Consider the following 14,369-nt stretch of genomic DNA (forward strand, 5'->3'; position numbering starts at 1 on the left):
AAACCCGATGTATGTCCACAGCAGCTTTCTGGTTTCTGTGGCAGATAACCTGTTTAAGTGGCAGCCAAGTAGTCTGAGATTTGATATGGCTAAAATCCCTCTTAGAGACCAGTGCTAAATGGCAGAGAAGTCATGTAAATCCCTTGAAAGAATCAACATTAAACATTCACTTTCTTTAGTGGTTTTTTTTGGTTTGTTTGTTTGTTTGTTTATATTAACATGGCAGCTTGAGACTATATCAGCAAAGCTATAATGAAAACAAATACCGAGCAGGTTCTCTCACTTCTGCAAGACATAACAGATGTTATAAAATACTACTCAAAATAATGAATTTTGGTAAAGAAAGGATTATTCCTCAAGAGCGTGTTGATGGTGTCAGTTTAAGTTGGCCGAGTTCTCCCAGACTGTCTCATTCAGGGCATAGCAGCTCCCAAACTAATCAAACTACTCTGAAAACAGCACTTTAAAACTCTGCATCCTTCTCTCAGTTGCAGATCTTTCTCTTAGCACAGGAAAAAAGGTCAAAACGCTTTTGTGGCATTTTACATGCTATAATTAAAATATAATTTCAGTCTTCCTTATCCTTTTCTAGAAATGGCATCATTATAGTAAGCAGGGAATTAAAAAAAAAAAAATACCCCAAACCCTCTTTTTAAGCAAAAAAAGGAAGACTTTTGACCAATTGTTTATTTTTTTTCTTTCCTCTTAGATTCAGTCGAAAAAGCAAGCACAAGAAGAAAATGATAAACAAATCTATGTGCGGACTAGTCAAACAAAGCAAAAATATAAGCGACATTAAGAGGTATCTCAACGAGCCCAGAATGAACTGACAGATTTACAGGGCCCAGTGCAACACTAAGCAGACCTGTCCACCTCTAGAAATGTGCTCAGTCCTATGAGAGCAGGGCTCTGCCCTGGAAAAGGAGACAGACCTTTCAACAGGCCTTAAATAGCTTGGGTAGAAACATCACATGGATATGGCAACAATTCCAGTAGCAGTCAGGCCCAAAAACTGTGCAGCACAGCACTAGGTGCCGACCCATCAGTGCCACTCCTACAGTTAAATAGCAAAAGTGACTTCATGTTTTGGAAGAATGCTCACTTCCTTTCTGGTAGTTATTTCAGAAAAGTTTTCCAAAAGCCTCCTCTTGCTGTTAGAAATGTTTTGCACCATCATTCACCCAACAGCACTTGTGGGCGGGTTTGAGCAGCACACACCCACAGCAGGCACACCAGCTGCCTAGAAGAGAGCTACAGGAGGGACAAGAACCTGGACAAGGTGGGAGTCAATGTGGTGCACCGGAGAAGGAAGGGAGCTACTGGAGCAGTGTGGCAAAAGGAGAGCACGGATCTCAAGGTGCAAATGCTCACCGGCGGTTCAGCTGCTCCATTTGCTGGATGGAGCCAGACCTGTGGATCCCGTCCGGTGTTGCTGCAGCCGTGGGGCGCTGCCACGTGGTGGTGCGGTTGACATGATCCACGTAGAACACTCTCCCATGGCTGTCTATCCGAGCTTCCCAATCTAGGGTTGGAAAAAAAGGAAGGGGTGATGCTGTCAGTGTGGTGCCTTCCAGAAAACCTGCATGAGGGAGATATATACAGACACACATACATACACAGACAGGGTATGTACACACAGGAGATACTATATATATATGTGTATATATATATATATATATATATAGCCTACATGCAATATATATCACGTGTATATATTCAAAGCACACATTCAAGTGTGTATATATATATTATTTGCTTGTCTATATATACATATATACAGTATATGCATATACAGAAACATTTCATACACAGCACACAGTTAGGCCATGGAATTCACTACCACAGCCCATGAAAAACTAGTGACATAGAGGGACTACATTTTTAAAAGGATGAGGTGATTTTTCAATTAGTGATACTGCTTGGCTGGATTCACTGCAGGTAGGAGCAGCCACAAAGAACCGACCCTTACAAGAAGATTACACCTGAGCTAATATGGCAAATCCCGTGTTTTCTTTTTTTATTATGTTTCAGAACAAACATGTTTCATTTCTCTCCTTTTTGCAAAGTGGCTTCAAAGGACACCATACAGCAATTAAAGGCTTCACTGAAAACTGATTACAGACTCTTTGGACATACCTTAGAGATCTTTCTAAACAGAGCATTGCTCTCATGAATGCAAACTAGATGGAGAATTTGCAGAATATTGAGCCTTCCATCATTATTGTGTCCTGCTACTGTTTATGTTGTTTCATGATTGAAAAGTAAAAATTATTTGGTATATGATGGCTTGTGGAAAATGATAATGTTGATAAAAAAAGCATTTGGAACAGACAAAATTCAGAAGTGAGTTAGCTACCAAAGCCAAGTATCAAACTGGTTGGAATGAATGGAGAAGTGGAATAAATTAGGCTTGCTAGTTTCATATTCCTACATGACCATCAGCTGATGACATATCTATGTAAATACATGCACATACTTTCTACACAAGTTTAGATGCAAACCTCACTCGCATTCACACACAAATGTACATATGATGATTACCTTCGAGGGCAAACACTTCCTCATATTCCCATATTCTTACTATGATACCATCTTCCCTGACGAGTTATTCCTCCTATGGTTTTCCATAATCAAATTCAGGATCAGCTGAATTTCATACTTTATGTATTTCATTTCCTATTCTCTAAGAGTAGGACTGAAGTTCCTACTGTATCTGGAAACCTACCCTTCACGACCAATTCCCATCTGCTGAATGCTGGACCTGGCTAAACCCACTTCCCATATTTGATTGCAGACAAGTGTAGGCTGTCTGAAGTCCGTGGCTAGTTGCCCCTGACAGCTGAATCCCACACACCTTAAAAGATGGGCACTGGGAGTCCTTGGAGAAATCTTCCATAAGACTCCAGGACAAGAAGAGCCATAAGCACACGCATTACTTCTTTCAAAGCTGACTGCAAGTACCACAGTCCTTAAAGACACAAACCCTACAGTCACACCATGGGTACACATGCAGCATCTCTCACTGTGAACATCACTACATAATTTAATGAGAGGACTCTCTCTTCCTCCACTAGGTAAAGCTTCCCAAGGATGTGGTAGCTGTTACAAGAACAAGATCACAGCTTTGTAAAAACCATGTCTAAAACGTAAGACAGTGAAGAAAAGCACATCAAGTACAACATATGCACACTGAGATAAATCAGACTGACACGTAAGGCAGGTTGAAGGCCGGAGCCTTGCTGAGCACGCTGGCACTGGTGGCAGGTGTACCACTGTGGGTGGGGAATGGCCCTTCTGGAGCTATGCATTATCTGCAATATCCTCAAGGAAATAACCTTGGCCAGATCAAAGGTAAGATGATCCAGCTCAATATCATGAAGATCTTAATTTTCCTTGCTGTTTTCTGGCAAAGGATGAAGTCTAGCCCTCACTCCACACTATTGTTGTACCTCATAACAAGTTGAGAATGGTTGACGGAGAATTAGAAGCTGGTAGGCAGTGCTGTAGAACTACACTCTAGACAGCCTACAGAAGACACCAACTGGTCATATTGGTCTAAAGCCTGCTGATGGACACTTAGCAAGAATAAATATATCCAATTACACAGTCAAACAAGGTTTTATAATCCAGCCCTGTGCACTACCAGCTGTACACGCTATTTTGCACTGTCTAATTAAATACGACTTAGAGTTCCTAAGCTCCTAAGCATGATATTTGGAAACCTAGGAGTAAGGAAGCTTGTTCAAAACTTGGAGATCACAGTGAAAACATCAGGTCAGACTGGATTACGACTTCAGGAAGGCTGTCTCTGTCAGATGTGTCAGACATACAGCAGCAGTATGTACAGATGTGAACGACACCTGTCAGTGAATGCTGCTTTATTCACTGCTTTATGGGTATGTCCACCTGACACCACGGGCTGACACTGGCATGCTAAGATATTAGGAACTGTGTATCTCATGCTCCTTGCAATAGCATTTCTAGTCAGCTGAATAACTCTTCTTTTGGTTACAGAAGGCTGTCAAAGGGTGGCAGGTACAACTTTTGTCGTATGCAGGTAGCGGGTGTACTTTCTACCTTCCCATAAGACAACCTGTAAGTCACACAAGTCACTGAAACTGCCTGAATATGATACCAGATTTATGGACAGATGGATGGATACCTGCACAGTGCGACAAACAGACTGACAGGTGAACAGACAGGCAGAACTCTGCTTCCAAGCTGTGCTCAAGTCCCTTCATGTTACTTCAGGGGCAAAGGTGATCTAAGAAGCAGCCAGGTTTCCTCAGGGTCTTTTGTTAAGTTTTCCAGGTAAAATAAGACTGTGACTACTACAAAGACTAACCTCTATCTAACCTTCACAGTAAGAGCATGCTAGAGCATGGGCTAGGGATGTGACAGTACTGGTTCTGTTCTCCAGTGATCCCCCTCCATCAGCCAAGTCATATTTCACAGCAGCCTCTGAAACTGCTCTGATTTATATCAGAAGATGCAACTTTTTTTGGCAGGACCATCAGGGGAAAGAAAATACATTGCCTTTTCCTTTCCAAGCTCAGCCACACCTTCAGCTGAGAGCAGCTCTGAACCGGGCACACGTATTTTTCTTGGCTTCAGTTCTGCAGGGTTTCCAAACACAGGCATAATAAGGAGTGACTGGTAATGCCGTCATGAGGCTGTGCAAACACTGCAAATCTTCTGTTAATCTCATATCGGACTTAGCATTCAGACTGGTCATTATGAAACTCCTACATACATAATGAATCTCTTCTACTTTATTTTCCCAAATAAAACAGTCTGAAATTAAATTTCCTCCCTGAGAGCAGCTGTTGTGGGGTTATGATGAAATCAAGCTATTCAGAGAACTATTCAAAAGAGAAAGAAGACTGTCCAGAAGATTCTTCATGAGCTAAATAAAATCAGTCAATGCTGAGCTTGCAGCACTGGCAGATTACCTTCACCTCTACTCATAGATGGAAGCTAACACTGCACGTGAGAAGTAAGCCAGCTTTGATCAAAAAACTTGGGCTTAAAATATAGTTTCTTCCTTTCACATGATTAAAGAACTATTTATCTAGGATTAAGAGTTATTAAAGGCACTGAGATAGTGATACTGAATTTAAGGAGAAGAAAAAATTCTAGATTAAGGCTATGGTTTTCATTTTGAAATTACAGTAAAATTCCATGGAGAGTTTTTGGAAACCAGTTTCCTAACTGATATTATTCAACTCAACCTTTTTTCCGACTCAAAATTAACTTAGTACCGTCTATGCCTATTAAGATCAATATATTTAAGCCCACAGTGTCAGCCTTTACTGTAAAAATGTTATATGCTAACGCTGAAACAAAATACTGCAAAGAGATATCACTTCTGTACTTTTATCATCAAATATGTCCTTACACCCTCTTGTGAAAGCACTTGTGAAAACCAGTGGTAGAAATACTTGCCTTTTGAGGACAACTATAAGAAAGAGGAAAAATGTATTAAATTGGTGATGGAAGAATATAGAATAGATTCACAGTATATTCTGTTTACCTGAGCTGGTGTCAGTGTGCTATCATTAAGTCATCTAATAGGGAATGTGCCCGATTCACGAAGTGTTGTGGTAAGAGTGGGAGGAAGAGAAATATTTCCCTGTTACAGAGGTAACCGTTCCCATTTCATCATTCACTGGCAAGCCACAGTGGGACTTCACTGGGCTAAAGGCATTTGAATCATTCATGCTACTGTGCAGCTGACGCCAGCATCAGGGCTATTTTCAGCTCAGGGAATACTGACAGCATGGTTGGCAAATGATGAATTATTTGTCAAGGGCACCATAGGCCAAATAAGTGTGTTCCCGTCTTCGGCTTTGAAGAAAATAGAGCGCTTTGTTTATACGCCTGGTTGTTTTTGTGAGGCACATTTCAGGCTGTGAAATCCTGTGCTCAATTGAAAGGGGATCAGCGGCACGGTGCAGGGAATAGAGTGCGCTCTGCTGGACACCGAACGCCAGTACAAAAAGCAGTGTAATCCTCCGGGAATACACGAGGGAAAGGCTACAAAGACAAGTAAAAACAACTCTAGCAGTTGCTTTGGTGGCAAAAATCCCATATTACCAGGCTGCTAATCAATCATGCTATTTAAAACCCTCTCACTTTTATTCACTGCAAGTGTAGACTCCACTACAGTTCATAACGAACATAAAATTCACTGATTATCAAATCCAAAGACAGTAAAACAAGACCATTTTACATGAGCTGCCTTTTCCCAACTTCTGCTGGTTTGGTTCAGATTTGGACCTGTCTGTCCCAGGAGTATTCTCACTGTGAAAAGGCTGCTGCTGGACCCGCATGCAGACCTGACAGACCACAGAGACTGCCATCCCAAACCATCTTTGAAGTTGGTTACAGAAAACCTGGAGACAAACGTTACAGAAAAATCAGAGTACTTTGCTGATACACCACCCAGAAAGCCTTATGGTAAGGCTTCTAGAACAACTGACAGATCCCAATCATTCAAGTCTGAACACACTGGAAACAGGGAATAATATTTTCATTTCAGGGAAGAAGACGGACCAAGGCAGAGAGGGACATTACAGGCTTGTCCAAAACAACATGACAACATTTGAAGTCAGGATCAAATAAGGGAAACAAAAAGGCATATTGCTTGGGTTCTGGAGAATGTATATACAGAACAGATGGGGTTCTTTAGGAAGACATACTGACCTCTAGACTGTTTGAGTTAACAGGAAAAGCTGAAAAAATGCAATAAAATAAAAAACTAAAGCTTACTTGGTGGAAGAGGCTCATCGATAGTTGGGTAGTGATGATGGTCAGGCCTCAGAGAAGGAAGCTGGCTGACTGGCTGAGAATTATGGAGTAAAGGACAATCACCTATGGACAAGATATTCAAGACATTGACAGTCATTCACTGTTTTCACAATGTGGTTCAAAAAATGTGCTACTGTAAAACAAGTGATTATTTTAAAAATAGGTTAACCTGATGTACTAGCATCTCTGGGTACTCCTATTTCCAGGCACTACTTTAATAGCATCTCATATGGAAAAGAAGTATTAAAATAATGCAGTCAAGTCTCTTGAGTCAATGCTAAACTACTATAGGCCACATTCTGGACTCACAGACACACAAGTGTAAGCGACAGAAGAATCAGGCTTGATCTCTGAGAGAAACTGTTCATGTACAACCATAGTCAAGCTTCTGCAGCAACTGGCAGGAACATGCAAAATCCTGGTTCCAACTTTTAATTCATCCCATCAGTGGAATACAAGGCTAAAAGCTGCCTTGGATCTTTTTCTGCTTTTCAAAAAGATCAGTGGCTGCCTCTGTGGACTGTAATGGCAGGATTTTGCAGTCTCTGCAAAACAGAAGATCATGCCCTTCTATAGGTATTTTTCAAAATTCAAAGAGTCCATGTTGGGTTGAAGGAGGGAGAATGAGAGAAGGACCAGAAACAGGTAGGAGACAGGTGGTAGAAGAGAAGGACAAAAGATAGTGAGATACAGTCAGGATCTGAGATAAGGAAGGAAGACCTGAGATAGAGAAGAGGGAAAGACGAAGCAGAAGAAAGACAGTCACACAGAATACAGTGCAGAGGAAGTTTTTAAATACTAACATTGTATATATGTCCATATATAGAATCACAGAATGGCTTGGGTTGGATTGGACCTTAAAGATCATCTTGTTCCAACTGCCCTGCCATACCTAAATATGAAATAAATGAAACCTAAGTACATGTCCAAACTCACGTTCTGTTGAGAGGACCAAGTAACTTAAGATCAAGTCAATGCTTATAGAATCCTTTAAGAACCTAAGTTGTTCTAGTAGGGATGAAAAAGCATTCCTTATCTTAGACTTAACATGCTAAAACTTCACAGGTTCCAGAACAAAGATTCCTTCTTGGCTTGTCTTTAAACTCTTAGAAACCAGGACTATTTATCCTACTAATGGACATATTTTCATATTGTGTGGTAACAGTTTTTGACTATAACCTCCAGCTCCAGGAAGGCTTGTTAATACAGATACACTCCAAATTGCATAAACATAATATTTATATACATCAGAAAGATGCAGCTTAGGGAAAAAGATATAGTAAGCGGAATGGCTCTGGTGATGTTGGGAATGCTAAGCCAAACTCACTGTGTACTAGCAGGTTTAGCTCTCTTTAATGTTAGAATCTTAACAGCCTAAGAATGAACATTTTGTAAAAAACCCCAAACATACACCAATCAGATGTAAAAAAAAAAATTACCAAAAAAAATTAAGTATGTGGTTTTTTTCTTAAAACAACCAACAGCTAGAAGGCAGAAGTCAATTTTGTATAGAACTGTAAAAAAACCTCACACCACCAAGAAATGAGAAAAATCACTTAGACAAAAATACTCCCTCTTCTAGGTGCTCTGATGATACCGTATGGCCTGTTAAATGTCTTCATTAAACCACCTGTGTATAGGCGTATCTCACAGATGTATCTGCTGCATGTTTTGAACAGACAGCAGAGTTACATAAGTTTATGACTCAGTGCTAGAAGTCCATCTCTCACAGCCTTAAAAACTGTGCTGTTACTACAGGTGTTGTAGCACCGACTACCAGATCACCCGTCTATGTTTCTTTACTTACCTCACCACAATTGACTCTCCCCTAGTCAAGATAGTTACGCCAAGCCAGTGGAAGCATGGTAGTGTCAGTCACCTGGAGTGGGTGGAGGTGACCCCATCTACTGTATTTGTAACAGCTGCCAAGTCATGAAGCAACGTGCACATTGAGGCACCCCCGGTGACACCCAAGGGAGTGCCAAGAGCTGGGCTGCCCTTCAGACACACGCTTAGCTAAACAAGGCAAAGACACCATGGACACTGCAGTGCCCTTTATGGAGTCTCAAGTCTTGGTGCTGCACTGAATCCATATGCAGAAGACACCCTTCCCACCACATCCCCTATCAAAAGCTCACACAGCCCAAAATAACCACCAAATCTGTAAGTATGGTCTCACACATACACCTGCTCATGCTCCCTTAGGTATACGTGCACATCAATGCTGTTCACAAGCAAAGGCTCTTGCCTGCAAGGAAGGAAGCTGGGTTTCTATGCCTGTGTACTTCTGAAAATTTAATTATTTGTGCTAGATTCTGCTCTACAGACTCAATAATTCCGTAGTCCCAGCTGTCTACAAAATATTTACACAGGCTGGTGTGTAAGGACACCCTTACACCTGTTTTTCTGCAGGGGTGGGGTCTGTGACAAAGGAAGGTGCGAGTAAATAAATTGGGAATGGAGAAGGAAAACACAGGCGAATGCTTTAATTGGAGTTCCACAGTGATACCCAAATAGGTTATCCTTTTGCTGCCATTTTAATTTGGTGTCACTTATAGAGGGAGGCAGATGACTCAGAATTAGGGAATGCAAAGACTACCTCTTGACCTTGCTGCATACTCCTGCAGCTGAGTCCTTTACTTCTTCAGCTGGATAAAAATGAAACACTAGCTGAAGAAGAGAGGAGTGATCATCTCCCCTTCTTCATGTAACTGCATACATGAAAGGAGTTACCAAAGGGAAGGACTTAATGTAATTGTGAAGGAATTGGAAAAAATAGTATCTAAGTTACAAAGACCAAAAAAAAAAAAAAAATTAAAGTATATTCTATCTCTAGGGAGATGAGAAGTTTATTTAATGTAGTTAAATTTCCAAAGTATCTAAGAAAAAATATAAATCTCTGCTGAGTTGCCCTATGATCTGTGACATCTGAGGCACATTTGTTTGACACTTGGGGAATTGGAACAAACAGGGCTTGAAAATTGCATTTGTAAGAGCTTATGATTATATATGGCTAACAAACATTTACAGAAACTGGCCCAGACCTTTATCTGGTGCAAACTGGCATATCTGCCCTTTGACAAGCACAAGCTGGTCCTCTCACTGACTATCAGAGACATGGCGGCACATCAGATATGTGATATGGAAAAATCCCAGGAAAAAAGGAATGAGTTGGTGGATGTGATAATGCTGATCTGCCACATAAGTACAGTAGCTAATCTTGATTTTATAATGATGCATGTATTTCTACAGTAATCCATATATAGAGATCCCCACCTGATTTAGTTGGTTTTGCTGGGATTTTTAAGGACAGGCTCAGTTATCCAACCCTCCCTGATATCTGGCCCAGCTCACAGCCCAGAGTTTATAAAAAATAAACTGTGAGCTATCTGAAACCTCAATTATCTGATGCCTTCTGTGACATCTAGATAATCAGCGTTGCCCAGCACATCAGTTCTCAGAATCTAACCTTCTCTTCTGCTGCTTGGACCTGCTACTGGGGTGTCTAGACCCTCTGTGGCTCTCTGTGGATTCCCACCATGAGCTACTAGTTCATCTGGCCACTGGGAGGAGCCATCCACTTGCTCCCTGTCCAGCTCAGGGCTCTGCACTGAATCTGGCACTGACTCAAAAGCACTGTTTTCCTCCTCATCATCATCCTGTGAGGAGAAGACCGTGCTCTCAGAAATCTTTGCGCTGTCGACAGAGGAGAAGCGCGTATGGCTGGAGAAGCGATTGTTACTGTCGTAGCAGGAGGTGCTGTAGCACGAAGTGCTGTAGCAGGAGGTGCTGTAGCAGGAGGTGCTGTAGCAGGAGGGGCTGTAGCAAGAGGTGTCGCACGCCTCACATTCGTTGTCACCACTGGGCCTGCAGCTTGACTCGCTCTCACTTCCTGTCCTGGGGGCTTCCCCATCCAACAGCCCATCATTCAAGTCAGAGAGCTGCTCATCCAAGGTCCCAGGAGGCACTGTGCTCTGGCTGAAGTTCTCTTCAGCCTCATTTTCCAGAGGAGGCTCCGCTGCCACGGTCTCACTCTCACTGACCATCTCCTTATCCAGCACCTCTTTGACAGTAGACTCCTCATCATTCTCCCTGCCATTGCCACCATCTTGCTCTTCCTCTCCATCGCTGCTCATCTGTGCCGAGGGCAGGCTGTGGAGCAGGTTGTGGATCCGTATGTAGTGTGTGCGAGGGGTCTCCGGCTCACCGCAAGCTGAAGCTATGACTGTCTCAAGTTCAGACACAGGCAGGGAGCACGGCCTGTTTTTCCTCTTTGCTGTGGTCCTCAGTTGTAGCTTGTCTTCTTCCTCCTGGGCTGAAGCCCCTTCTTCTTCTTCCTGACTCTTCTCTAGGTCTTTGCCAGCATGCACATCTGCACTCACCTCATCAGTATCTACTGTTTCTATGCTGGTCAAGACTCCACCATCTCCCTGAATACCAGAATTGACTTCGTTATTTTCCCTAACTTCAGTCTTGGGAGGAGACACGCAAGCCATCAGATCCGACTGCTCCATGAGGTCCGTAGCACTCAAAGAAGGCAGCACTTCTCCTGGGACGGATTCCAAGGGCTCAGGAACTGGCACCGCATCAACCTCCCCATCTCCTGCTAGCTCTTCATTTAAGCTGTTCTGGTTGACTTCCCCAGGTGGTTTGACAGCCCCTGGGCTATCGACACTGTTCACACTGTATCCATTTAGCTGTTCTGGAGCTGCACTTTCTGAGGTCACTGTGTTGATGCATGGAGGCTCACCGAGGCTTTCCTCTGTGGGGTTGTTCACAGGGCTTTCCGGGAGGTCAGCTGGCTCAGGATCTGCACTAATGGAGACCTCTTCATCATCTGTATAAGACAGGAAAAGAAATTACTTACTCTTTTAACAACAAGTGTTGACTGAACCAGAGGGTTGGCTGTGGGGGCACAAACATCCCCAGCAATTTGAGAAAATTAAAAGCATAAAATACAGTGTGAAATGAGTGGGCAACTGAACAACTACCCAGAAGCGCTGAGGTTTTTTGCTAGGCAGTCTTTGCACAGTGGATTTAATCATGGGTTTAGTCATGGTGATAACCTGTGTGCAGCACCCTGCCTCCTTGCAGCATAACCTGAAGGTAACACCTTCTTGAAACTCCTCTTTGAGCCAAACTGGCATCAGAGGAAATATTACGGGAATATGGGAAGTCTTCCCTGAGGTTTTAATGACATTCTTCTTGTCACACTGAAGCTGGCAAGACACCACAACAGAAAACATAAAAAACTGTGTTTGCCTTTTACCCCTGAAAGGCGAAAACATCCCCCAAAATATCCCTTGATGTGATCCTCATCTGTACCACCTCCTCTCAGATGTCAAAAAACCAGGGCTCTTTCATGCCATCCAAATAATCAAAAGACAGATATCAGGGTTTTCCAGCAAGTGAAAAGCAATGATTTCCAGCCACTAATGCAGCTGCTGTTGGCTTGACAAAGTGTAGCAGAGATCTCAGAGAACCCATGAGGCAAAAAGTCCCTGAGAAATGCTATTGAGACTGTGACACAAAAACCAAGGTTCAACCTTAGACCATCATGACAATCACTTCCAAATAACTACATGAGAACATGAACCAAAACCAAACCAAAAGGGAGGGAAGAAGCGGAACATGGAGTTATTTTTTGTTTTACCTTTTATTTTTTCATTAAAAATAATCAAATTGAGAAATTTTCTAATCGTCTTTATTGTTACATTCTCCATATTTACTTATGAAGTGTTCAAATGCAGATGACTCTACATATCACAGCCCATATAGCACTTTCACTAGGGCAGGTGATAGAGAAGCAGATGAGACTTTAGTTTTCCACCCTCTTTTCTCCCAGTGATGTGGTGGAGTATTTGGAGCAGCCAAGAACAGGGGAATATGAGACACCAGTAGCTCTATCCTAAGGGGAAACAGGGAAGAAATTGTGACTCACAGTGCATCCTGTGATGGGGGATTTTATGCATGTCCCTTTGCTCATGACTGTACCTAAAGTTCCAGAGCAGCCAGGAATGAATTAAGATTTCTGAAGAGAAAGAATGCAAACAAGAAGAAAACCCCCCAAAAACCCTAAACCAAAACAAAAAAATTTCTAGAAATCTAGATAAATGATGGGTTAAGACTGAGAATTACCTGGATGGATGGAAGAAGTTATCTCAAATCGGAACTGCAGCTGGCCACTGACATGATCTGTAGGAAGTCTGCGACCCAGAGTGTAGCTTACAACCCTGTCCCTGAAAGAAAACAAATATTGTCACAATAGACTATAACCTACCCTATGTCTACTGTGCATAGATAAATCTGCTGCGTCCTACAAAAATACATAATAAAATACATAAAGGCTATTCAACCCAGCCATGAGGGCATGTTGACTTGCATACGAGAGAACGAATGGCAGAGGAGAGGACAATGTCTTCAATTACAATGGAACAGCTGAGTAAGTGAGTAAGACAGGGTGCTGGGATACACGAGCACATATGTATAAATATAGAGAGAATGGTAGGAATGAAACTTCTGCAGTATGGGTATGAAAATATTGACATGGGAAGCAAACAACTCCCACTTCAGCTACTGCAACAACACTTTGCTACTCTGGAGATCTGACCATCTACCTTTCCGTAAAACCTCGCATTGCTGTACTTTCTTCCCTTCACCATGTGAATAAAATTCAGTTTTCCTGTTCTTATTTACAAAACCCTGTGCAGGCCAGTCCCCGCATACCACCTTCTCTCTCTAAACTGGCTGAGTGACTGCTCTTCATCTCTTTCCACCCCTCTTACCTCTATGAAGCTGAAATATCAGGAGAACACCTTCCTGACAAGGTTGATCAATGACTCCATTCTGTCCTTGTGCAGGTCCCTCCCTTTGCCACACTTCATCCACCCCTCAGAACAGAATGAAACTATAGAAGAGATTAACTTCCCAGCTGCCCACAATGAGGCTGAATCAATCTTTGCAAAGCATTTCTTGAGTGTAAAGGATTCACTAAGTAGTAATATTTATACATCTTTTGAAGAAACATAATTCACTTCCAGTTGGGCCAAATATACTTGCTAGCACAGTTTCACATGCATTAGAAACTCACATAAATGAGACAACCTCAAGATTTGCATATGACCTCTCTGAACTTGTGTGCATACGTCTCACTGAGCTTGCCTGAGATTTAAATGCCACTATGGTATTAAAACTGAGCCAGATCTAGTGCAGGTTGGAGGCACTGCTCTTGGCAAAGTATATCCTTAGATAGACAGTGTTTACAACAAGGAAGTAAAATAGGAAGTTATAATCAGAAGATGATGAGAAATCTTCTCATACAGAGGAAAGCCAGTGATACCAGTTACAGGGTTCTACCTTCCCCAAGCTGTTCATATCCATCTGGTTTCTAAAAAGCTACTCTATCTTCTCTACTTGTGAAGCAGGGAGTTATCTTAGTCCCTTCTGGTAGATTCAGCTGACAATATCACAGCCAGTTTCTGAACCAGCTGTTCAAAAACACTTCCAACACGCTCATCTTCCCGCTGTTCTGCTGAATCGAGATCCAATTTTCAGAAATG

The 14,369-nt window shown here is 42.2% G+C and overlaps 1 protein-coding gene across 1 annotated transcript in view; it reads right to left on the bottom strand.

Moving 5' to 3' along the window:
• HECW1 (HECT, C2 and WW domain containing E3 ubiquitin protein ligase 1) overlaps positions 1-14,369 on the bottom strand; it is a gene marked incomplete at both ends in the record, with an annotated part of 181,265 nt that overhangs the window by 58,032 nt on the left and 108,864 nt on the right. Inside the window, 4 exons of the mRNA XM_082278039.1 lie at positions 1,372-1,579; positions 6,772-6,873; positions 10,280-11,647; positions 12,949-13,049. Of these exons, the coding sequence (XP_082134165.1) occupies positions 1,372-1,579; positions 6,772-6,873; positions 10,280-11,647; positions 12,949-13,049 (1,779 nt within the window). The remainder of the gene's footprint in view (positions 1-1,371; positions 1,580-6,771; positions 6,874-10,279; positions 11,648-12,948; positions 13,050-14,369) is intronic.

The sequence above is a fragment of the Coloeus monedula genome (assembly GCF_965178545.1).
Source record: "Coloeus monedula genome assembly, chromosome: 1".
Classification (NCBI taxonomy): domain Eukaryota; kingdom Metazoa; phylum Chordata; class Aves; order Passeriformes; family Corvidae; genus Coloeus; species Coloeus monedula.